The following is a 25,742-nucleotide window of genomic DNA, read 5'->3' as shown; positions in this document are numbered from 1 at the left end:
CATTTGCTATATTACCAATGATGCTGAAGGTTTCAGTGCTGCATGTACTAAACTTTCTTTAAATAACTGTGACAGAAAGACTTCAAATATAGTAGTAAGAGTATTCATTTTAAAGAATGTTTAAACGTCCTAAGAAAGCCAGGACTTTATTAGTTGGTCTAAATTCGTTTGTAAAGTGCGATCACTTTAAAATAGTGATAAATTGATGATTTGTGGTTAAACTTACAGACATATTTGTTTTGTAGCACTGTTAGTAATTGAGGGCCAATGATTGACCTCTTCACGCGTCTTGATGCTCCTGGCGCGCTTTTCGACTACAAACTCTCCGTGCTATGTGTCCTCGAACGCTATTGGCGCATTAAGTGACCGATCGAGCCAATCAGCACGAACCTTCTAACATACGGAAAAAAACTGAAGTTGTCCTATTTCCTCGACAAGCAATGTCCGAGTTAGGTAAGTGTCATTGAATATATTTGGCTTATTTTTACAAAAATACTGCTCTTATGGTCTCATATCGCAAACTGAGATTTATGTATGGAGGATTTCAACGGGGGGAGACAGCTAATATTAACTTTTAGTCTGTCGCCGCCATTATACCACCGAAGAAGCATATCCCGCCCTTCTTCTTCGGTCTTTTCTTCTTCTTCTCCTTGATATCAGAAAGTAAGCACCAGTGGTCCAAGTGGTAAAAGGGTTTAGTCGCTAGCAAATGCGTCGTTGACGCCCGCTGCCAAGGAGTAAAACGCAGGGTGTTTTATTAGCTTCCGAGCTAGCAGGATAGCAGGCTGCCACGCCGCGGACATGTTAGTAGCTTTAGGAAGATGGCCATCGCTGCATGTTAGCAGCAATCTGGTGGTCCGAGATAAAGCTCTTGGGCTGCTAACGGTTAGCCTTCGTTAGCTCGCTGATTAGCTTTCCTCCCAGCTGTTTCATATCAGACCTCCAACAACGAAGCAAACGGGACGTTTTTGAATGCGTGAAACATGAGTGACTTTTATTTTTTAGATCACCCCTCATCCGAGTCACATTGTCTCTGCAGTAACAGCTCTGAACTAACGGCTAGCATTTGAAATAACACAACCGTGGCGCAATATTAGCACACCGTAGGGAGGGAAATAATGATAGGTGCTTGCAGGTAAATTGGCAACTGTATATCACATTTCTCTTTCTCCCTTATTGCTTGACTGAGGTGTAGTCAGTAAGACGTTACAGTTTCTGCAGGTAGAAAAGACCCAAACAGACACAGTGTGGGGCGTTACTGGTATGCCATGATATCAACAAATGGCATAAAACGAGATTTATCCATCCATTTATATATGAAGCTTATTGCTTGACTTTGTTTTTAAACGTGTGTAAAATGTTCATTTTCATGTTGTAAGTCAAGGCCAGTTAAGTTACTATATATGGTTTCTCACTGTTTGGAGTAAACATTTCTCTAAGTGTGTGTGTGTGTGTGTGTGTGTGTGTATATATATATGTATGTATATATATATATATATATATATATATATATATATGAAAAAAGCTCAAAGAACTGTTTATCTAGGGTTTTTTTTTTTGTTTTTGGGGTTTTTTTTTTTTTGACTGATGCTGGCATTTTGGCATTATTATTATTATTTTTAAACATATAACACAAAGCACAATCCTGTCCAACTGCTTCATGGTACTGTAAGGTGGCAGTAATCTTTAGTAAGATGCTGAACATTATACTTCAAAGACTTATGTTCATTTTGGGATCATGTGTACACACTGAAATACAGGCTGTATTATTCTGTGGAATGTTACATGATCAGCTTTCTTACATAAAAGACCAAAGTGGATTTCTGTGAAGGAAAGTAGTACATCTGAGTGAAAATTGAGGCCACTTTGAAGGAAAAAGAAATCATCAATTGTAGATCTACTGAAAAAAAATACTCATGTATAACAAAGAGTGGGGAAAAATAGAAAGATAAATACTGGTGGTACCACTTTTTTTTTTTTTTATACAGAATTAAATGAAAACAAATATTATTATTCTTCTTATTATTAATAATAATAATAAAATAATAAGTCAGTTTTACCAGTAGTAATACCTGAAATAAGAAAAACAAATATATACAATTTAAGTATGATTTAAAAACTGCTATAAGTAGGGCTGTTCGATATGACCATACATATCGGATGATGATATGAAAACATCTATCGTTTCATGTTATATCGCTTGTTTCTTGGTGTCGTAAAATAGACTGTTTCCGGCAGTATTTTTTTCATTCTTTTGCTGATCACTGTAGTAGCTATATTAATTTCTTAAAGTTCTGTCTTGCTCTTATATTTACAATAACCACACTACAGACGGACAAGCGACTTTTTTTGTTAGTAACAATGGCGGTAAGACCATTGTGTGGCTCCGCCGTCCACTTATTTTCCACATGGTTATGAAAAGTCTGTACTATACAAGTTATGCCGCAAACCGGTCCGCACCACAGACTCAAACATGACAGACCTCTTCAACCACCCACGCAAGAAGAGTATGGAGAAGGTTTATGGATTAGGAGCAAAAAAGCCGTCAGGTGCTCAAAATAAACCTTAGACTAAAATGTTAGACTAGGCTTTTTTATGCAGCACACCATGTAATAAGTACAAAGAAAAAGGCAGCTGTTACAACTTATGTCTAAAAATGTATAGCTTCATGCATCAGTCAAAACACTCGACTCCACGTACACGGCGCCCAGCTGAGAACACTTCACGCAAGTTCAGTTGCTCGAGATTCATAGAATTTACAGAAAATGTAAAATTTCTGCGATTTATATCGTTGTCGGGATGAGAAATCTTTTTTATATCGGGAGGTTTTGGTCAAATTGCACAACTATAAGATCCTAAAACAAACAAAACATTTTACCATTTATAGCTTAAAAATGTCTGTAATGGGTTAAATCTCTCACTGTATTACTGGTTAGTGTGATATAAACTTTTGTAAGGTCCATTGACAATGATGTTGCTACTTTGTATTCTTTAGAAATAGTGTTTCGCTAGACACAACTACTGTAAGTCTAAAAATGGACTTCCCACCATTTTTATGCCATACATTTCACAAATTTCTAAAATGCTACACACAAATTACACACCTGTCTTAACATTTAGAACAACTGTTGAACTAGATAATGTATAATGGGATTCATCAAAATACAGCACTTGGTTTGGAAGTTATGACCACAGGTGAGGAAGTAGGTAGGGGCCAAAAAACATGATTTCTAGAAGAACACTGAAGTTTTAACTGCTCCGGGGCACTGCTGATTCCTCTCATGCAATGATACCGCTATCTGTCACGTAGCCTTATCTTTATTGATTGGCTGGGAGAAATCCATGTGGTTCTACAACCTCACAGTGAGGCATAGAGAGGCCAATTCAGATATCCATTAAAGATACTAGTTGGATTTTGGAATACCTGTGAAAGCTCATTACATTGTTAAATAAAACTATTGTTGCTCAAAAACCCAAAATCAGAGCAGTAAGACACACTTTTTTATGGCTTATCTCACATACATCACCATGCTGTAAATACTAAATATTGTGTGCCAATAGTGTGTGTTTCTTTCTCTGTATGTTTTTTTTAATGTCTAATGGCTTTATTTAGACTGGTAAATAGGCTGTAATCAACAGGATTTAGGAAAGAAGTTGCATGTAATATAAAGAAATGGCTTGTTTTGCAAGTATTTTTTTGACTTTGCATTATTGTACGTACTTGTGTTCTACACTGTAATCAATCTGGTCCTTTATGACCACTTAAAATATCTTTATAAAAATGTTATATTGGAATTTCTGCTGCCCTCTTGGCCAGATCTCTTGTGAAAAAGACATTTTAATGTCACTCAGAGTATTTATCTGGATAAACAAAGCCACTATTGTTAAAGGCACTTAGAGAAAAAGTGATTGCAGCTTACATCGCAGGACAGGAATTTTCTTTCTGGCTCATACTTGACTTGGTATCTTTCATGAGATATATGTGGATTTGTTTGACAGGTTAAGTTATTTACGACCATATATAAATACCAACAGTGGGTTTTTGGCACAACACTGGGTGTACCATTTACTTTGTGTGTGTGCATAATTATTAGGCAACTTAACAAAAAACAAATATATACCCATTTCAATTATTTATTTTTACCAGTGAAACCAATATAACATCTCCACATTCACAAATATACATTTCTGACATTCAAAAACAAAACAAAAACAAATCAGCGACCAATATAGCCACCTTTCTTTGCAAGGACACTCAAAAGCCTGCCATCCATGGATTCTGTCAGTGTTTTGATCTGTTCACCATCAACATTGCGTGCAGCAGCAACCACAGCCTCCCAGACACTGTTCAGAGAGGTGTACTGTTTTCCCTCCTTGTAAATCTCACATTTGATGATGGACCACAGGTTCTCAATGGGGTTCAGATCAGGTGAACAAGGAGGCCATGTCATTAGTTTTTCTTCTTTTATACCCTTTCTTGCCAGCCACGCTGTGGAGTACTTGGACGCGTGTGATGGAGCATTGTCCTGCATGAAAATCATGTTTTTCTTGAAGGATGCAGACTTCTTCCTGTACCACTGCTTGAAGAAGGTGTCTTCCAGACAGTAGGCAGTAGGACTGGGAGTTGAGCTTGACTCCATCCTCAACCCGAAAAGGCCCCACAAGCTCATCTTTGATGATACCAGCCCAAACCAGTACTTCACCTCCACCTTGCTGGCATCTGAGTCGGACTGGAGCTCTCTGCCCTTTACCAATCCAGCCACGGGCCCATCCATCTGGCCCATCAAGACTCACTCTCATTTCATCAGTCCATAAAACCTTAAAAAAACCAGTCTTGAGATATTTCTTGGCCCAGTCTTGACGTTTCAGCTTGTGTGTCTTGTTCAGTGGTGGTCGTCTTTCAGCCTTTCTTACCTTGGCCATGTCTCTGAGTATTGCACACCTTGTGCTTTTGGGCACTCCAGTGATGTTGCAGCTCTGAAATATGGCCAAACTGGTGGCAAGTGGCATGTTGGCAGCTGCACGCTTGACTTTTCTCAGTTCATGGGCAGTTATTTTGCGCCTTGGTTTTTCCACATGCTTCTTGTGACCCTGTTGACTATTTTGAATGAAACGCTTGATTGTTCGATGATCACGCTTCAGAAGCTTTGCAATTTTGAGACTGCTGCATCCCTCTGCAAGATATCTCACTATTTTTGACTTTTCTGAGCCTGTCAAGTCCTTCTTTTGACCCATTTTGCCAAAGGAAAGGACGTTGCCTAATCCGGTTGTTCAGTGATGACGCGACGAATCCTACTTCCGGGTCTAAAGTAGTCTGCGTTTAATATGGCTTTTATGTTGTTAACATGTTTAATGCTATGTATTTTCTTCTATTTGATCTCAAAAAGCTCCTAAAACAGTCAGTGATCCCTGTTGACCTCCCTCGGCTTTTATTACCGCTAATCATTTATTTAAGCTCAGTTTTTAAAACCTTAGGATGTAACTACAGCCCAGCCCATGCAGCAGTATATGAATGACTAACTTTGTATTGTAGATGAATTATCTCAGTTGTTCTCCTGGCTGAAGTTTGGTCCTTTTACAGCATCCTGCCATGCGATTACATTTGTTTTTGACCACCGAGAAAACTCACGTTAACTTTTATCGAGTGGAAAAAAAGTTAGCTTGTTTATATTATGCTAACATAGCTATGTCGCTAGCGGTCACGTAGCACATCATTATATACCAGCTAGCCAAACTTCAGTAACCCTACAAACGTCACTGCTGTTTAGTTTTCTGTCTTCATTTATGCTGGAAGTGATAAGAAAGCTGTATGTTTTAATTTGTTTCCAAAACCCCGCAGTCAGGACATGCTATATTGTATTTAGATAGAAGCTAGCGAGCTAACTCCCTGCTAACTTCTAACTCCGTTAAATGTCATAAATTCCGTTTTCATGGATGCCTGGATGTTAAACTCAATTGTTACACCTGGTAGAGCAGAACGCTGATCATTTTATTAAAGATGAAAGACTTTAGACAGTTTTTCAACTCTCAGTAATGCCACAGTGATCGTTTGATATATGGACCTGCAGCGGAGTTTAGACCCAGACACGGCTAGTGACGTCAGACTGAACAACCGGATAGGGTGTTGATGTCATTAGACCACACCCCTTCTCATTACAGAGATGCACATGACCTAATATGCTTAATTGGTAGTAGGCTTTCGAGCCTATACAGCTTGGAGTAAGACAACATGCATGAAGAGGGTGATGTGGACAAAATACTCATTTGCCTAATAATTCTGCACTCCCTGTAATAAAAACTAGGGGTCCACTCGGTGTATGATAGAAGAAAAAATATAGTAAAGGATTTTTTTTTAGTGTTCATTTTGAGAATAAAGTGGAAATGTCAAGAGTAAAGTCAACACCCTTAGTCCCTGGGCATTTTGCAATGTGCCTTCATGTGGACTTGTGAAATACCATCAGTCGCAGCCTTGTCTTATAATGCAACCCCCCCCCCCCCCTCTGACTAGACACAATTTTCTGCATCACATTTTTAATACTTAACCCCACACTGTATTTATGTTCTAAGAGAAATAATTTAGTTGTTCTCTAAGGTATGATTTTAATAACTCATCTGCACAAGGCATTTTGTTGGGATTTCACCTGCCATGAACATAAATTTGACATCAGTGTGACTTGAAATTGGCCGCTTGATTAGTGCGCTTACAGTAAGAGATGTCATAGATGGTCGTATTCCTTGTGATGCTTCCTCCTTGAGGTCTACTGCAGAAAAGCAGCTATGGTTTAACACACAGTTCCCTCATGTGCTGATGCAGAATTATAGTCTTTTCACAGTAAATTTGGAAACAGTCCTCATGCACAGCTTTTGTCCACATCACATTTTCCCTTATCCAGCGATTGAAAAGAAACTTCTTTTCAGTGTCTGACCACAATCCTCTGACAAGGTCTACAGGCTGTTTGTCATAAATTAGAAAAAATTAGTGCCAGAGTTATCTGTGTTAATAACCACAGGTTTATCTTTAAAATGAAAGAATCAATTTTAGTTGAGTACGTCCTATTAGGATAGTTGCGGAGAGGCCGCACTGAAGATGTCTACAGCAGGTTGTTTGCTGAAGCAGTCACAGTTTCTTTAAAGAGTACTCTGGTTTGTTAGTGTTTTCTAAGGTTATTTCTCACTCAGAACGAACTTTCACATCCAGTGTATTGTATGTAGCTGCATTTTCATTAAATGTAGTAAAGAGTGCCAACGCTTTTGAACAGTTGGCCCTGCAGGCCGTGATCAGAGATCACTTACTGTAAATGGATAGTAACTTCATGTATTTGCTTGACACGCGTGGTTTCATTATGATTACCTTTAGGATGAATTAACATTGCATAATTATCAGCACCCTGACCTATATCAATACTTTGGCACTGGTGAGTCTGGTACCAGTACCAATTTATTACTGCTCTTAAGTCCCTATGCTTATTCATGAGATGTCTCATCAAAACAAAATCTAATTATATCGCCTGTATTAACCTTTATATTTCCTCGTTGTCTGCCAATTAAAAAGATAAACCAGAAAGTGCGTTGTTGAATTGATGTGTTTCAGAGATAAACACGTGTGCCTCTCACTGGGTTTCTTACATTTTGAAAGGTTTCTTTTTTTCCAAAGAGGAGCATTGCTTGTGGAGGTCTAAATGCTATCTTGTGAGTAGGAAGGCTTACAGACATAGTGTTTTGGTTATTACATTCGACAGGAGTGTGAGCTAGTCTGCACCACCAGTGGGTCCAATTACAGAACATATCTAATTGATGTTGGAGCTGAACACAAGCTCAGGCCGTGAAATGGCACAGAGACAGAGAGAAAGAGTTGGCAAGGTCTCCACCTGAGCAGCAACCTGCATGGTCAAAATAACAATTAGCTCGGCTCAGTGCATGGTGAGTCATCTTGGCAATCCCACAGTTTGCATACTGGCAATTGTGTCCAAGCTGCTGTGTTGATTAAATATGCAGACACTTCTTTTCATCAGAAGAGGGCAATGTTCACAACCAAACTCCAAATGTAAAGCACTTACAGATCTGTATAAGATTCACGTAGTGATGTTACTTATTCAAAGCATGCATTCGTTTTGAGAACTGTTGCACTTTTATCTACATCAGCTTGCATTGCTGCACTTCTCATGAAATGTTTTTTAATTTCTAATCCCCCTACAGCCATGGAGAATTCGTCCGTCTACATGTGCTTCCCCTGCTACCAGGAGTTTAACACCCTGGAAGAGGTCCTCAAGCACCAGTTGACATGCACTGCTGGCGATGAACCGCCAGACACATCTGGAACCAACGCCGTCACCATCCCGGTGCTGCAGACACAGGTGAGTGCTGACACAGTTGCCACTCCGCCGTTTTTGTCATGTGACTGTGATTTTTAGCTGGACAAAAAGGCGATTAAAAACCTTAAATTATGACAGCGTGGCCTGAAATAACCATCTGTGTGATCACATAAAAGCCTCTGAATCATATCTGGAGAGTGACTTTGAAGTGACACGTTTAACTTTAGTCATAAATTCACAATGCACTGCTACTTATCAAAGTAATAGTGACCTTGGTGCGAGCACTTAAGATGGTGTTGTTTGTGATTATTTACTGACATATTTCAAGGTGCTGCTGCATATTAGTCTCTGATTTATGTGCACCCTGACATCATACCTTTAATCACAGAGTAACCAGTAAGTCTTTTTGGGTTAGTGGCAGAAAATTAGCTGTAATATAAGTTAACAATGCATTTGCGTTGTCATTTTTTTCTTGTTTGCCCATAATGGACATTAAAATGAAGAGAATCTCAGTTCATGATGGTTTTCTATTACATATTTACTTTGGAGAAGAGAAAATTCTTCCCATTTTGGCTCTGGTTGTATTTTGACTGAATTAGGACTAGACCCCTAACCTTTACTGTTATGTACTCACAATAGTTGTGTGTTAAGGTAAGAAGATTATTAAACAGTTCAACTGCTTCCTGTCCAGTAATGAGAAAAGAACACATTTGCATGCTGTTCGTCTGAGTAATGAGTCACTACTCAGGGAGACGTGTGGTTGTGCGTTAAAAGTAGATTAAGAATAGACTGTTAAACTATTAATTCAAGCTTTTTATGTCAGAATGAACAACAAAACATGCTTTATAGTTTGAATAAGCTCTCACAGTCTGTACTTATCAGACTTGTAGGCTAAGCCCTGTTCTCAGTGTTGGTTTGTACAAGATTTTCTTTCTTTTTTTAAAGACATATATTAGGTTATGTCAGTGGTTCCCAAACTTTTTTTGCTAGGCCCCCCTTTGTTTTACAAGAAAAATGTTCACGCCCCCCGCACGCACACGCACAAACACATCCTCCAACCACACACACCTAAATTTTGCTCCATTGCAGTTTCTTTCACACCTCAAACATTTAGTAAAAAATTAAGCAAATACAAGTAATCTGCAATAGATGACAGGTAGTAATAAAATAAACTGCTAACTCTTTTACGCTACGTCCGCACCTACACGGGTATTTTTAAAAAACGCAGCTGTTTCATCCACACATAAACAGCGTTTCGAATCACCGAAAACAGAGATTTTTTAAAACTCCTTTTTTGCGTTTACGTGTGGACGAGGAATACAGAGTTCGTCACTATCACTATGAATACATTTTTCAAAAAATGCCTCTCTGTACAAAATGGGTTTAAAAACATAAACAACTGTGGGATGCTGTTTGTCCATGATTTGAACCAGGGGAACAAATCGTGGCAGGATCAACATGATATTATTTGTATCCCACTGTAACTTTACTGTATAAAGAGCTAACATCTCCAGAATGCCAGGAGTAGTTAGTCATTACAAGTGTTTGTGACCTAAAAATCAAGAATGTGGGATGCTGTTTGTCCATGATTTGAACCGGGGGAACAAATCGTGGCAGGATCAACATGATATTATTTGTATCCCACTGTAACTTTACTGTATAAAGAGCTAACATCTCCAGAATGCCAGGAGTAGTTAGTCATTACAAGTGTTTGTGACCTAAAAATCAAGAATGTGGGATACTGTTTGTCCCTGATTTGAAAAGCCCAGCGCTGCTCACAGGGAAAACCAATTCTGCAGGGAAGACCTACCTTGGCACTTGTGCAGGTGAAACCAAAGGGAAGATATGCTTCACCATATTTTCTAGTCTTTGGCTTAGAATGAAGTTGGTTTGGAAACATATTCGGCAATGCTTCATCTCCTGCTTTGCGTTTCTGTGGGCGCCCCGTGCTAGCAGTGTCCAAGCGTTTTGGTTTTTTCCCCCCCCTTTCATACTGCCCCCCCCCCCCCCCCCCCCCCCCCGCCATGGCTCTGCGGCCCCCACACTTTGGGAAGGTCTGGGTTATGTGATGCAGTAGCTGCAGGATTAAAAGAAAAATGTGCCAGAATTGGTTTATTTTTGAGATTTAATTGGATAAACCAGAGCAGAGGAAAGTGGAAGAAGAGGAGGACGTGCTGAAAGTGGCAGACCAGATTGAGATCCATGATGCTACATTTACATGTTATCCAATGAGGCTGGCTGAATCACCAGAGTGGTCCCCATGCTGCAGTAATAACGAACAGACTGTTTTCTTTTTGACCACCGTACCCTTTTGCTTCTGTGGGTGAGCTTTGCCATCTATGCCATTTTTTCACCTTAGTGTTTTCCTTCTGTATTGTTTCCTCTTGTATGTTAATACTACTGTTGTTTTTATTCTTTGACTTGGCTTTTAGAGGGGTGCAGATATTTACATAATGCACTGTATTCACTATTTCTTACGGTTTGCTTTCAGGTTGGTAAATACTCTTTGGGAAAGCATTAGTCTTCTGAAAATGTGGTCTGAATTGCAGGGTTTGAAAGTTGCATAATGAAAAGAGTTATTCCATTTAACTTTGACATGTTGAGCTGAGTCTTGTGAAGTAGCTGCCACTTTTCTTTTTTATTATTTTCTTTTATTTGCCATTCCTGTGACAGCTTCAGAAAGCCCGCAGGGTTAAAAGCAGTCACTGCCCCTCGTTTAGCAGTAGGGCACGGCTGTCAAAGCTTGTGCCTGGACTTCCATCCTTACAGTCTTCACCATACGTCCATAAAGCGGCGGCGCTCATGACAGACAGATTGCATCCTGAGTCGCCAGCAGGAAGAAGAGCAGGAGAAATGCATCAGTCAGAGCAAAAAAACCCCAATAAATTAAAATAAATCCCCATAACTCAAATAAACATATTGCTCACATTTAACATCAGATGATATTTAGCGTTTTACTGCTTTTGTTTATGACACATTCAATTAATATTTTTTCTGTAGTAGGAAAAAAATACAAATTGTGCAAACTGCTTGAGCTTTACAGCACTGTGGATTTGTAGAGTAAATACAAGCAGGCATTATTGTAAAGATGTTTGTTTAAAGAGCACAAACACAAAACGATGCTATCATTTAAAATAAAAAGTCAGTGAAATCAGTTTTAAAACGTGAGTCAAAAGGCAGTTAATGGCAGCATGTGTATTTTGCTTTTTATTTATTACAACAAATGTATTATATGTTATATAATGTTTATGCACACTATCAAAACTACATTCCTAACTTGGGTATGGATGCAGGGCTTCCTGGTCGCGGTTTGCAGGATTGAGATTTGGGGAGTTTGGAGGCTGGGTCAGTGCCTTGAACTCTTTGCTGGAGAGATGTTTCTGCTATCTGGGAGGTACATAAACATTTCCTGGACTAAAACAACCCTCTTAAGGGACTTACCCCCCCCCCCCCCTCCCCCCGCGCCCACTAGGGTTTAAATCGCTGGCACGCTCCATGATTGGAACTAAAGAAGCCATTGGATGAGAGGCTAAACATCTTCAGGAAATTTTGACCTGGACTGTGTTTAGGTACCTCACATGTGTCACAGTACCATCCATGTGAGGGCTATGAACAGTTACTCTTAATTTGATTATTGAAGTTTAATTAAAACCAGATATTTGGTTGTAAAAATTCATAATTTTAAAACAAATTAGCACTGTCAGTGCCGCCTTTGTTTTCTGAGCCACCCAGCATTTGAAGCTTGATTTCTCCAACAAAAGTTGTTAAACCCAGCGTTGCTGTGTGGTTAGCGGAGCGCTATCCATCCATAGTACTGCATCCTGTGTGAGTCAAAGTCACAACAGTGGGAATTTTGAATGAAAAATTAAGTGTTATTTTTGGCCACATTTGAAAGCACTGATCCACACGAATGCCAGAAGCCAAGGTTTCCCAGCAGGTCATTGATTTTAACGAGATGATCGATGTTACTCACTTTGCCTACCAGTGGGTTCAATGTTGTGGGTGATGGCTGCGTAGGTGTGTGTGTTGTGAAGCAGCTAGACCACATCTGAGGGTGGTCTTCAGTTCTCACACTCCAGAATACCACAACAAAGAAAATACAAATCATTACATGTGAGACATGTTGAACAGCTGTGATTGACAGCTCCAGATGCCTTTAACCCCGACCTTGATGCTCTGTTTTTATCATCCAAATGGGTGGAGGGCACGAAGGTAAGACCCTGTGGAGTGACCCTTGCAACCCTGATGGGCCTTTTGATTGTTATCAGCCAGGCTGAGGCCTTATCTTGGTTGTCTGGAGCTCTCAGGGGAACCTTGGCTCTAAGCACACACTGCTTTAATTGACCTGAGTACCCCAACACTGAATTCTCATCTTTCATCCTTTAGAAAGAATAAAACTGGAAAAAAGGAAAAAACCCAAAGCGTATTGACTTGTTATTGCAACAAGTCGTTTTATTTGTATAAACAAAGATTTTAAAAACTGTCTTTATTCTTTTTCCTTTCTTGTCTTTGCAGCAACATATAATAAATATATCAAAGACAGATGCACTCCCACAGATTGAAGTTCAAGCAGAAGAGCCGTCTGTGCAGGCTGTTGAAAGTGCTCCCCCTGAGGATGATGTCAGCACATCGTCAGATCAGCCCAGGATCCTCTACCAGTGTGGGGATTGTGATGAACTTTTCAAAAGCCTTGTACTTTGGCAGCAGCACCGTAAAGAAGGGGCATGTCAGCAGTCTGACATGTCTGAGAACAAGTCAAAACCAGATTCAGAAACTATGCCAGAGACTTCCTCAGTCCAGAGTGCAACCATACCTTTATATTCAGTCGCTGAATCCTCTTTCTCACAGCATGAAACTAACAAAAATATCAATTCAGATGCAGTTGAAAAAGCTTTGCATGAGCTGGAGCAGCAGGAAGGTACAGAGACCAATTCATCTCAGAGCTCTGATCCTCCTATTTCCGAGGTAGTTTCAGTCTCTAATCCAGATGAGTCGTCACCTAAGAGAAGAGGGGCAAACAAAAAGCCAAAGCCTGAACCTGTGCTCTTGTGCGTGGACTGCGGCTCGTGCTTCGGCCTGGTGTCAGAACTAGTGGCTCACCGCAAGACCCAGCACGGCTTTGAGGAAGCTCTGCACCGCTGCTCCGTGTGTGGGGAAAGCTTTCTAAATACCACTCTCTTCCTCTACCACCGAAAACAGCACCGACAGAAGGGCGAGGAAAAGGCGGTAGAGGTTACCGAATTGACTTCAGAGGTTTTTACTCAGAGCAATGGCGCAGATCAGCAGGACCACGGTGCACCTTCTGCCTCCGCCAGTGTTGACGCCACTTTCACACAGCCCGAGCTGTTCGTGTGCACCCTTTGCCTTCAGAGCTTTAGCGACGAGGGAGGGCTGGTTACACATCGTAAGCAGAAGCACAACCTTAATGAGCCGCTACACACGTGTGCCCACTGTGATATGAGCTTCATGAACACCACCCAGTACCTGTATCATTGGCGGCAGCATCGCTTCATGCCAGTGACAGAGGTGGCTGATGGGGCAGAAGCTGTTGGTGAAACAGCCACCACCAAACCTCAGGATAGTCCACAGAGCACAAAGCGACTGCTTTCCTCACCTGGTTCGGCTGGTGAATCAGGTTCCCCCCTTCCTAAGAGAAGCAGGCCTTCCTTCAGGATCCTGAGTGCTAATGCACTCAAAGGTAAGTGAAATTCATTACTTTAAAACACAACTACAAGGCAGTAGTTGTTTTGTTTTTTTTAACAAGAATTTTTGTTCTTTACTCAGGAAACAAGAGTTCAGATATTAAAGAAGAATTAGAGGCCAACACTGGTGCAGACTCGGACAACACCAATCACCCTCCGCCTGCCAAGCTGCTACAGGACTGGGCTCGAACACCACTCCCGCACGTGTGCCCGTACTGTGGCAAAACCTTCACGAGACGCGTCTTCCTCCGCACGCACGTCTACAGCCACACCGGAGAAAAACTTTTCACCTGCAAGGTGCCAATCAAACATTCAATCAGGGTGTCTCTGTCTCGAGTCTCAGGAATGACTTACATTTTTTGTGCAGAAGACTTTGATGAGATGATGTAATGCTGTGAAGTGAAGTGAAGGCTGACATCTCCAGCCTCATTATGTTTGACAGATTCCTTGGTGTCTTTGCATAATGACGTCTGTTTAAAGTACAAAAGTAGAATCTGAGCAAATGTAGATATGAAAATGTCCACAAAAGTTTGGGCATCGCTGAGCAAGTTACAGGTTCAAGTAAAAAGAAGACGGCTTCTACAATATAGAACTGATGAGACGACAGGGAAATAAGTGTGTGTGTTTGGTAAATTTCTGAAACATTTCAAGAATTGTAATTCTCTTACCTCTTTTCATTTAAAAAATTGGGATATGTGACTCGCTCAGAGGTTTCCGTACTTCAACACGGCTTCATTTGCTTGCAAAAAGTGTTTAAAACTGTTGACACTAATTCTGGTTATTGTTTTTGTGAAGGTCTGCACAAAGTCCTTCACCAACTCGCAGAGCCTGCTGCGCCACAGCATGAGCCACACGGGCAACAAGCCCTTCAGCTGTGATGTCTGTGGCAAGAACTTCTCCCAGGCAGCCACCCTGAAGAGACACCAACGCATTCACACATCGACACTACCTCGCCGCAAGCGTGGCCGCAAACCGGTACCAGCTCCGCCATTTAATATTAATCACAATAGCTCTCTGATTGAGCATTTTATTTCAAAATCTTGTAAAATATCTTAATATTCGTAGATATTGTTGAATATTATTGATATTGGAAGTGATTTTGATAGTAGGTGAAATGGTAGATAATGTGTTCTGTAATAAAAAGCTACATTTAAGTTTAAGTCACTATGTGAGTATCTTGCTGGTGAAACCCTTTTTATCGATATTGATTGTTGTGTCTGTCAATGCAGGTGTGCAGTTTGGACAACGAAGGAGCTGCTCATCTCTTCCCTTGTCCTAACTGTCCTTCACGCTTCAACACCGAGGATCAACTCAACCATCACAAGTAATAACACTTTTTTTCTGACGTTATTTTTTTACTTTCGGCACCTTGTATTTTGCTGGTGTTGGTGGAAATAACTAGAACCTGTCAATATTCAATCAAATTCAAAATCTGTTTACCGCATAACTACATTAGAATTACATTTGCAAACAGAAGGCAGGACAGGATTTAGATAAACCTCCCTCCCTCTTGCCGGGAGCTGTAGCAGCTGAGCCGTGTCCGACCACTGAGCAAGACCTTTAAGCTGTGTAGCAAACACACTGAGATGTCTGTGTGCCCTTGAGCCACATATGATTGACAGACGCAGGCCCAGTAAATTAAGATGAGAACGATAACTGCACAGAACAGGAGAAAGAGCCTGGTCATGTCCTACCTGGCTGAACAAGGGGGATAGGATGTACACTACAGTGTGTGTGTGTGTGTGTGTGTGTGTGTGTGTGTGTGTATGTGTGTATGTGTGTATGTGTATGTATATAATATTGACTTAACATGATCTAGTGTGCTAAGTACTATTGTCACTATTTCTTCCTCATTAAACCCAAAGACTTCACCAAAATGTAATCATTTTAAGTCTTTTAATTATCTTGATGTTACGTAAAACACTGAAATGGTTACTGTTACAATATCTAGGAGGAAAAAATCGACATAATTGTAGGAGATTAATAAATTATTATTTTGGTGAACAGGAACATGTGGAAAATGTGGAGGGGCAGAAAAGGCTCATCTCATTGTCTTGATGACATCCTCGAGTTCACTGGTTTCTGTGAAAAACTCTTTAAAACCTGAACGATCTCATTTTGAAACGGTGTTAACTCAAGGTTCTTTACTACCTTTATCCTGAGCTTTAAACTGCAACGCACACTCTTTATGAGGACACACAATACTAAGACCTTGAGTTAAGATTGTGGGTTAGTTTTTTTTTTTTTTTTTTTTTAAATGAATTACATTTTTTTATATTCCCAAGCTCAGAAATAAACCTTTACACATAAAAAGATGAAGGTATCAAACTTCTCCTGAAGCTTCCAGCAAGAAAGCAAATAAGAGTATTTCCAAAGTGGTAGAGGAGGAGAGTACGGACGTCTTAGATGTTTACGGAATCTGCAGCATACAAATGTGTCTCATTTGCATGTAAAATGATTCAACATTGAGCTCATTTTCTGCTGATTGAAATATTGATGAATCAACAGGGTTTAAATTAGGTGTCAGTGTACATCTAATTTAAACCCTGATACTTTACGTGTGACGTGACCCCTGCTCATCAAAGAACATCTGTCTTGAAGGGGGCGACCCTGACGGGGATTTTAATCCTTCTATCTGGCTCGAGGTCAACTGTCCCTGAAATATTGAATTCTCTTGTCATTTAACAGGGAACAGAAAGACTCTGGCCTTGGATGGTCTTTGCACATAACCTCTAGCTTCCAATTTTACTTTGAATTAGTCATGTGGTGGATTAATACAGATATTTGTTTGTATGTAATATTTAGCAAAGTTGTGGAAACTGAAACATCATCCCTGCTTGTTCTGATTACGCGAAGCTGCACGCACAGCAAAGAAGTGTTTTTTTTGTTTTCTCCTTGTAAAAACAGGCCTGATGCAGGAGTAGGTGAATACATCCTAGCAGTTCTCTCCTCCCCTAAGGCTATACTCAGTGTAACGTTATGCAGAGGATAAATATAGTCTTTCATGTCTAACCCTGACGCCTCCCAGTTTACTGCTGTTCTTTTATCTCCGGTTGTTTGTACACTACGCCGGTACCCCTCATTTGACCTGACGTACAGCTAAGTACATACGAGGTGGCAGATTAAGACCAAAACATGACTTTAATCACACACTTTTATGTGTCTCTGAATTAGGACTGCTTAAGTATTTATATTGGGAGCTATAATTGTTATATATGTATGTTGTATATGTTTATGTCCTTGGCCTATGATTTCAATGTTTTTGGCTCTATTTGAATGTAGCATTAAAAAAATCTGTTAATACTTCTGTGTTTGAACAGATTGTTGCACACCAGCCACCCCTTCCCTTGCGGCGAATGTGGAGAGGCCTTCAAACGTAGGAAAGACCTGGACCTGCACTCCCTCATACATCAGGGTAAGAGTTCAAGACTTGGACTTGTATTTTATATTTTTATAGTTAGCAAGCAGTAGCCCGATTTTCTTTGATATTGATTTTGGTGTCCATTATTCTGACCTTATTCTTTGCCCGAGTTCTTGCACTGCGTCATGTGTTAATCTTACTTTCATCAAAGAGGAAGAGAAAAAGTTTTTTGTTTGTTTTTTTTAAATCAGCAAGCATTGATTCAATGAGAACTGAAGAAGCTAATGAAAAACAAAACTGCCATTCATTTATTCATTACGACACATTTTACCTGAAAACTTTCTGGACTACAAGATAGCTGTAATAAATCATGGATTTTTCTGGAGAGGAGAACAAGTGAGTCTGTTTTATTATTGTTTAGTTATTTACTAATAGCTAGCAAGCTAATGCCAGAAGGGCTTCTCCTGGGTCTTAAGATAAATGCCTCCTTGAATAGAATAAATTGTAGTGATAGTCAAAGCTTTTGCGTTATATAATTACTATCAGCATCTTTTAGACACACCAGATATCGATATTGGTAGTAATGCTAATACACAGCTTTTATGCCAATTTGGCAAATGATATGCTTCTGTACACATTTTGAGCATTGTGTAAGAACGATAATCAAATGTCTATTTTGGAGATTTGGAACCCAAATTTAAAGATGCACAAGATGATGATAGTGGTCACACTTTACTGCTTAATGCCCCTAAGGTCCACCACACAGGACACTTTGTATCATCTTATTACTGTGTGACCTCTATCCAGCTTTCACTTGTTGGCTCAGTCTTTAGCCTTCGTATAGTTTTATCATGTTCAGCAGCTTTTTATGACCCTATAGCTCAGGAATTTAATATGTATATATTGTATTTTTTTGAATAGGTGAAAACAGAATAGTAGCATAGCAGATGTTAGGGAGAAGGTGCTATGTCCCATTGTTTACTAACGACACAATAGTTGAAACTGACCCAGTGTTTCAAAGATTACTGTCCTGTCAAAAAAAGGATAATTGACTTGTCGGAAATCAGTCTGCAGAAGCCCTGAAAGGCTCTACTCCAGAGGAGAATATCATAGTCATTACTACGGTCAGAACACAGTTAACTGTGTAGTTGTCATTGCACCTTGTAGCTTGATAGCATTCATCTCGGAAACACCTGAAAATACTTTCCGAGGCGCTGCCAGTCAATCATACTCCCGACAGGGAGAAAATACTGAGAACCTGTGCTGTTCTGTATAACCTAAGAGAAGATGTCATTCACAAAGAAGCAGAATGAGACGCTGAAATGTCCTCTACCAATGCATAGCTTTAAAACTAACATTATATTAAAATAAAATCAATGAAATCCCTTTATATGAGATTCTGACAAAATATTTCCAATAAGTGGGTAGAGCCAAACCCGCTTGGCATCTTTAGTTAAAAGAAAGGGACACAGCACTGCCACCTTCTGGTATGATTTAACTAATTGTATATCTTTATTCTTACTCTGACCATGAGTTAATGTTTGCCAATGTGTGTAAATAAATAGAATTAATCATTTTCATGTGATTATTTTATAACAATTTGAGAAATGGGTCATTTTAAATAAGTAATTTCTTTTACAATCCCCTAATATTAGGAAAACAAAAGCCATCTCACACCATTTATTGTACTATTACAAATGTTTTATGTCTGGTTGGCATGTTTACAGTTTACAAATTTTTCTGGGTTTAGTTGTGACATAAGTTAAACCCCTCTCGTTTCTGCCCACGGGCGGCTCATCAATAACACGTCAAAAGATATTGCATCAAAAGTACTCGTCATAGGGCATATTGATAAGAAACTGTTGAGCATGACTTTGAAGCAAAAATTTGTCAGTTTGGAACATGCCAAGCTGAACATGTTAGTTGCTCATAATGACGCAATGATATTCTGGACAGTTTGCTCTGTTCATCCTCTGACACATCATGCGTGTGTCGTCAGCGTCTTGAGCAGCTGGTACCAGCAGACCACTACCATGGCAACATTATGGGCTGCATTTGAGATGATATATGTGGGTGATATTTGTGCTTCAGGTCAACATTACACACTTTTGTTCGGTTCACTGCTCATTTGGACGAGACTGTTCCTTTGTTCTTTTTGGCGAGACTCACCTGCACTTGAGTGCTTGTGGTCAGACTTCAGTTCACTATCATACTGACTAAAGGGGAAAGAAATGCTATGTCTATGAGAAGAAGACGAACAAAGTACAACACTTGGTTTTCCCAACTTGCAGTTGGGCATGGTGAAGATCGAGAGGATGACTATGGGTATGCTACTGCAAACGGGTCTTTGCATATTTCATCAGAGGTCATCTGTCTTAAAAGTGTGATAGGTTGCTTTGGTCAGGATACTCAGGGACATGATGTCCCTCTTGGTGTCACGGAGCCTCCTACACTACAGGTATTACAAAGTGATTGAGGATATGTGTGTGATTTTTGCATGTCACTGGTTGCTGTTGGATGTGAATGTTTATTGTTGACATCTACGTTAGCTATCAACAAACTGGATAAATGCATACACTTCTGTCTGAACTGGAGATAAAAAAAAAAAAAAAGTGGCAGGGCACCATAAGGTGAACACAGTGTCCCATATCCTTACTTTATTTCCAAAGTTTTACTATTTATCATTGAAGGGGTTTTAAATTGTGGTGGAGATGCCGAGAACCCAGCTGTTTACATATCTTGTTGTAATAGAAAAACTAGAGATGATTTTCTGAATGATTGTAGAATGATGCAGATTCAGCCAAAAATGGCTCTAACCATTTGCTTGTTGTTAATTTACAAAAATATGCCTATGGTATATGCGTTCTTCAGTGCATTAGGTCAATGACTTTCTATTGATTAGCGTGCCATGTGGAGTGGAGGAGCAAGGTGGAGGCAAATGAATTGGGTCAACATGTTGACACTTCATCTTAATCAGGGGGTGTTGGCACACCAACCTCATTAGTTACGCTTGATAAGTCAGCGTGCGGCAGAGGTCAGAGGTACAGGGCTCCTCTGAGAAAAATGTTTGGAGAGATTGATCTATTGATCCATCCAGTGCCATAGGCTGAGATTGCCCTTGTTAAAGGTTTAATTAGACGTTTTTGATAGGGAGCAGAGTGGATCTCCCCCACTGGGACAGACTGTACAGATGGTTAGCAAATTGCAAGTTATTGGCATGACGTCCTATGGACTTAATGATGAACCATCAGTGTCAGCAGTTTCCCAACCAGATTTTTGAAAGCTATCCAGGGAGCGAGGAAGTTTGGTTTACTTTGGTTGTGATGAATCAGTTAGATGATGAATGATCTAATTGACACAATTTTGCAGTTTTATAATGTTGTATAGCTCAAATAGGTAACAAGTTAATCACGGAAATTAATAACTGATTAACCAATAAATAATAACAGCTTTTATATATTAAACAAGAAATGAAATGCTCATTAAAAGTATGTTTGACTGTGCGACCAGTTGACTTGATCTGTAAATGTTGTTCCAGTCACTAGTCGGCAACAGCAATACTAATTGGTTAAACATATGATTTTTTTTTTTATCATTTTCATCTTAGATGTTATGCAGCTAGCTGGAGCTGCAGCTCTGGGAGATGGCAACACCCCATTGTGTGATGGGAAGTTGTAAATAAGCGACGAGTACAGTTCTGCTGTACCTTTTGCAGTTTTATGTTGGCTGTTTCAAAATGAAAAGCAATCTGGCATATGACAACTCAACCACATTCTGCACACCTGAATAAAAAAGGCTGGTGGCGGTGCTAATGTCAGCCACACTTGGGAAATTAATGTGACGTGACTCTGTGTGCAGCAAGTGTGAATATGTGCCACAAATTGGCACACATTTGGGCATCATTTAAAATACTATTTGGTTATCAAATAATGGGATTAAAGGTTTCAAATAGCTCTTGAATACATGCAGTATTTGTGCAGGCAGCATTTGACCTCATCCATTAGATTGCTCCCTTTTGACTGTTATCTGAGTGTGTTTTAATAGACTTGACTAGACAATTAATTTCATTTACATTTCTTCTCTCACTCAATCAGCTAGTGCATTAGTCGCTGGAAACATCCCTAATGAAAAGTTCTCAGAGCCCAAGATAAACTAATCAAATTGCTTATGTAACACTCCAAAAGCAAATAATTTTTAATATAGGGTGATGTAAATGTAAAAAATGTTGAAATGCACTCTGATAATTTTTTGAATTTCTATTCACAGGCATGATTGTGATACCTTACGTAGCTTTTCTACAAGTCTGATTACTATACTGATATCAACCATTCCCCTGAAGCGTAACGTTTCTATACTTGGCTTTAAAGTCTTCAGGATCATTTTTATCTTGTAGTAGCATAACATTAAACAGTCAGTGACCCACTGACTTGATGAATGCACTAAAAGTTAATAAACTGTTCTTCAAAATGATATTGATAAAGTAACTCTGTTTGATGGGGATCGGTTACATCTGGCCAGTACTCAATATGTTTAATGAGATCCACCTTGATGTCATTCTGGTGATGCAAAGAGCAGCAGCTTGTCACAGCTGAGCTCAATAAATGTTAGTCGCTTTTGTTGTCTTTGTGAATCATTATAAAAAGGGCCGCTGGTCATTTTTTAATAGGTGAGCTAAATGACGGGTTGTTTTTGGACTCTTTGCAACAACTCATGTTTTGCATCTTTTGGCACCGATTTGCCAATTTGAATCATAAACGGTAAACAGAGGCCACATTATTTGTTGACTCTGGCTGCGGCGGATTGTTTGGCCACTGTTGCCGATTCTGTATGCACCACCTGTCACTGCGCGATTGCTGGCCCAACATCAGGCAGTCGGCAAGCTCAAACCAGCCATCAGATTTCAACACGGCCATTAGCGTGTAGTATGACGAGAAATTATGACCATCTGTCTAAAATCCGACACTGTTCCATTACAGACAAGCAGCCAGCGACATGCCCTCACTGCTCATCCCAGTTTATCAACCAATCAGTGCTGGAAATCCATCTCCAGCGTTGTCCTACTACCGAAGAGGAGAAGAATACCGGTCGTGGGAGGGGCCAGGGCCGAGGACGCTGCACTGGACAGGTTGGAGACATAAAGAAATTTTTTAAAGAGAGGATGTGAGCCAGAGTGTGATTTGTTTTTTCCAATCGAATAGCTGACGGGGTTAGTGAGGGAGTGGCGATGTGTCTCACGGTCCACATTTGGAGTTGGATTGTGACATTGTACTTTAAATAAGTAGACAAAAATTTAGATAATGACGACACCGTTTCTGTCATTTCATTCTGGTTTGTCTCCCTCTCGTCTCCTTTCCCTTCCTTTTCTTTATTCCTCCCTCAGATTGAGTGTGACCTTTGTGGACACCGTTGCATGACCCAAGAGGGCCTCGACCTTCATCGTTTATCCCACACAGGCCAGACACCTCTCAAATGCCCAGTGAGGCCATGCCGCCGCCGATTTATCTCTAACAGTGCCCTGGAGGAGCATGTGCTGGCGCATTTTCAAGGAACGCTCAGCAAGTCCAAAAACCGACCCCGCTTCCGTTGTCAGATTTGCCACAAGGAATTTGCCTATAATTCCACCTTCAACGTTCATATGAGGACACACACTGATGAGAGGCCCTTTGAGGTAAGAAGCACTGTGGCGTGTACTTGTGTAAAGGTAGTTTCTTTCAGTCTTAAGAATCCTATTTCTCTCTCTTTATACAAGGTCTCGAAATCTTTTAAACACCTGTATTTCAAAATGAAACTGAGAACTGCCTCATCCCCATCCACGGTCACACCCGCTCATAGCTGCGGCCATCTCTCTGGTTCCGGACCATGGCCATTTGTGCAGAGTGTGTCCTGCGGGTGTTTTCTCCCTCTCTGTGTACCTGTGATTAATGGCAGGGCTGAGTTAGGGCCTGTCAGCTCCCCTCTGTGCCTGTTACTATTCTGGGATTCTCTCCCTCTCTCTCTGCTGCTCTGGTGACGAGGCAGGACATCAACTATAGACCCACCCAAGCCCATCTCAGCTTTAGAAATTGATTTAATATTTGTGGCTTCGCTTTGAGCCATGATCTATCAGGCAGGGTGAGGACTGCGGTTCAAGGAGCACCGGTTCTCAAACACAGAGGCAGTTACGGGGATACATTTTAATTTATATCAAATATACCTTGTGTTCCTGGAGGAACATATGTGTTTGCTCAGTTTATAAAGAGCAAACTTCACAGGAAAAGTAATTATATTAGAGTGTATTTCACAGAGATACTGAAACTGCAGATCTGTCAATAGGGATTGCAATTTCAATCTGAGTGTCCCCAGTGGGAATCAAAGCAAAGCTCAATACTGTTACTCCCCTGTAGTGCTTCAGGTTTAATCATCTATCTACTTTTATTTCATTGTCTGCGCTCATTTGGGAGTGAACAGAACAAATGTTGGTGTTGCAGGAATGATGCCGTTGAACTGTTGATTACTAAAATGATTATTTAGAAAAGTCAAGCTCTTAGATCACTGCTAATATTTTTTCTGTTGTGTAACTCTGTGTAATTTATTACACTCCCCTTACACGCAGAGCTGCAGGGTTTAGTCAAATCGATTATTTCAGCGACAGAATGTTCATCATTAGCCTGTGACGAAGCTGAAAATGACAAATGTTCTCTGGCTTCTGCTTCTTATTTGCTGGTTTTTCAGCTTTTGTCAGGTAAAACACGATATTTGAAGACGTATTTCCTTCATTTCTTTTTTCATCTGGTGTGTGGATGTCTTATTGACCAAACAATTAATTGCTTGTGTGGGACTGATGATGATGATATCTTTTTATTGCTCTGTATTTGTCCTTCCCCCTCTGTCTTCCCTATCCCATTTTCTTTCTGCTCTTTCTGTGTCTCAGCCAGGAGTGCTGCATCTGCAGAAAAATGTAAAGAGAGGTTTTAGGAATTAATTGCAGTTGAGTTTGTGTGCTGCCAGAGTTGTGAACTTAACTTTCTCGCCTCTCTCTCACCTTTTCCCCTCTTCTCTGTTCTTCCACCAGTGCGCCACATGTGGTAAGCGCTTCCGCCAGCTGCCCCATCTGCAGGATCATGAGCGCATCCACAGCGGCGTGCGGCCTTTCTGCTGCTGGATTTGCGGCAAGAGTTTCAGCGTCGCCGCTCGTCTCACCGAGCACGCCCGCACCCACAGCGGCGAGAAGCCTTACCCTTGCCCTCACTGTCCCGCTGCCTTTCGGTCTCGTTCCAACCTGGATAAACACATCCGACTTCACGGGGACCTGCCTCCGGAAACAGCGGAGCAGGTGGTTAATGCAGCTGAAGCTGCTCAGGTCCAGAAGGTGCTGGAGGGAGCCAAAGCATTGTCATCTTTGGCCACCATGGAAGAGGTCGAATCTGGCTCTGTGCAGACCATTTACGTGCTGCAGGGAGCTGAAGGGGCTACCGAGACCGTAATGATCCCATCCGATCAACTCAGCAGTTTAGAGGGAGCGTCGCAGGTTGTCATTCTGCCCTCCTCTGTACTGGGAACTCAGGCCATCACTGTTCCCACCATCACAATGGACGGCAGTGAAATCACCATGGTGGAGACAAGCCAGTCACCACAGCATACCATTGAGTTCATTATGGAGGAGACTGTTTGAAGGTAGCTTAGTAAATCGTGGACAACAAGGACATGAAAAACACTGAATGATTAATCGCTAATATAGACTGCTGGTGATCTAAATATTTTGACAGATGAAGCCAATACCCTGTACGTTTATTGTCTGGCAGATTTCCAAGAGAGTTTAAGCAAAACTCCCCACCTGTTTAATAAGTTTTCTTGAGCAGACAAGTGAATTTATGACATAGAGGAGACATTGAGCGGAACACTCACATGCTAAATTAGCTTTTCAGACTAATAGAACTGATTGTGTGCATTTACTGCCCCTGTTTATTAGGGGACGACGTGGTTGCCTATGAAGTGTTCTCTGCTTTCTTTATAATAAAACGTTTGAGCATTCACTCTTGTGAGCGTCGATCATTTCATTAGGTGGATGACAAGAGGGCATTGCCCCCGTCTCATCAGATGGGACAGACTTTATAGGTCCTGCTGTAAATTGGCACCTCAGCCAACATTAGGAAGTAGCCTGAGCTGAGAAACATAAAGACCCGCTCAGCAGCAGTCGCTGTCGAGATTTTGAAACCGCTGTTTCTTTCTGTCTCACACACACACAGACACACACTGATGTTAGCGAATGGCACAGCGAAGCAGAGTAATGTGTGTAGATCAAGTCTAATGCTCCAATAATTTGTAGGACATTACGTTATTGATTTGTTTTGTGCTGTAATTAAATACAATAATAATAGGGATACGGCG

General features: G+C 40.6%; 1 protein-coding gene across 3 annotated transcripts; it reads left to right on the top strand.

Annotated features, from left to right (window-relative positions):
• Window positions 1-339: 339 nt before the first annotated feature.
• Window positions 340-25,385, top strand: znf574 (zinc finger protein 574). 3 transcript variants are annotated; one of them, XM_086311301.1, is made up of 10 exons: window positions 340-453; window positions 8,197-8,354; window positions 12,828-14,010; window positions 14,097-14,311; window positions 14,810-14,989; window positions 15,244-15,338; window positions 17,335-17,429; window positions 22,352-22,500; window positions 22,756-23,043; window positions 24,427-25,385. In XM_086311301.1, exons 1-10 carry the CDS (start codon window positions 441-443, stop codon window positions 25,024-25,026), a joined length of 2,976 nt encoding a protein of 991 aa, XP_086167427.1. In that variant the 5' UTR covers window positions 340-440; the 3' UTR covers window positions 25,027-25,385. The 3 variants fall into 3 exon arrangements, with proteins under 3 accessions (XP_086167427.1, XP_086167429.1, XP_086167428.1); XM_086311303.1 differs by lacking the exon at window positions 340-453 and adding an exon at window positions 643-663; XM_086311302.1 differs by lacking the exon at window positions 340-453 and adding an exon at window positions 693-1,135.
• Window positions 25,386-25,742: the final 357 nt, after the last annotated feature.

This window comes from Aulonocara sp. 'chitande type north' Nkhata Bay, linkage group LG11 (assembly GCF_057382095.1).
Source record: "Aulonocara sp. 'chitande type north' Nkhata Bay isolate Kocher_YH1m ecotype deep benthic linkage group LG11, A_spYH_male_GT1.1, whole genome shotgun sequence".
NCBI lineage: Eukaryota > Metazoa > Chordata > Actinopteri > Cichliformes > Cichlidae > Aulonocara > Aulonocara sp. 'chitande type north' Nkhata Bay.
The sequence above is the reverse complement of the archived record's forward strand: the minus strand, read 5'-3'. Positions and strand labels throughout refer to the sequence as shown.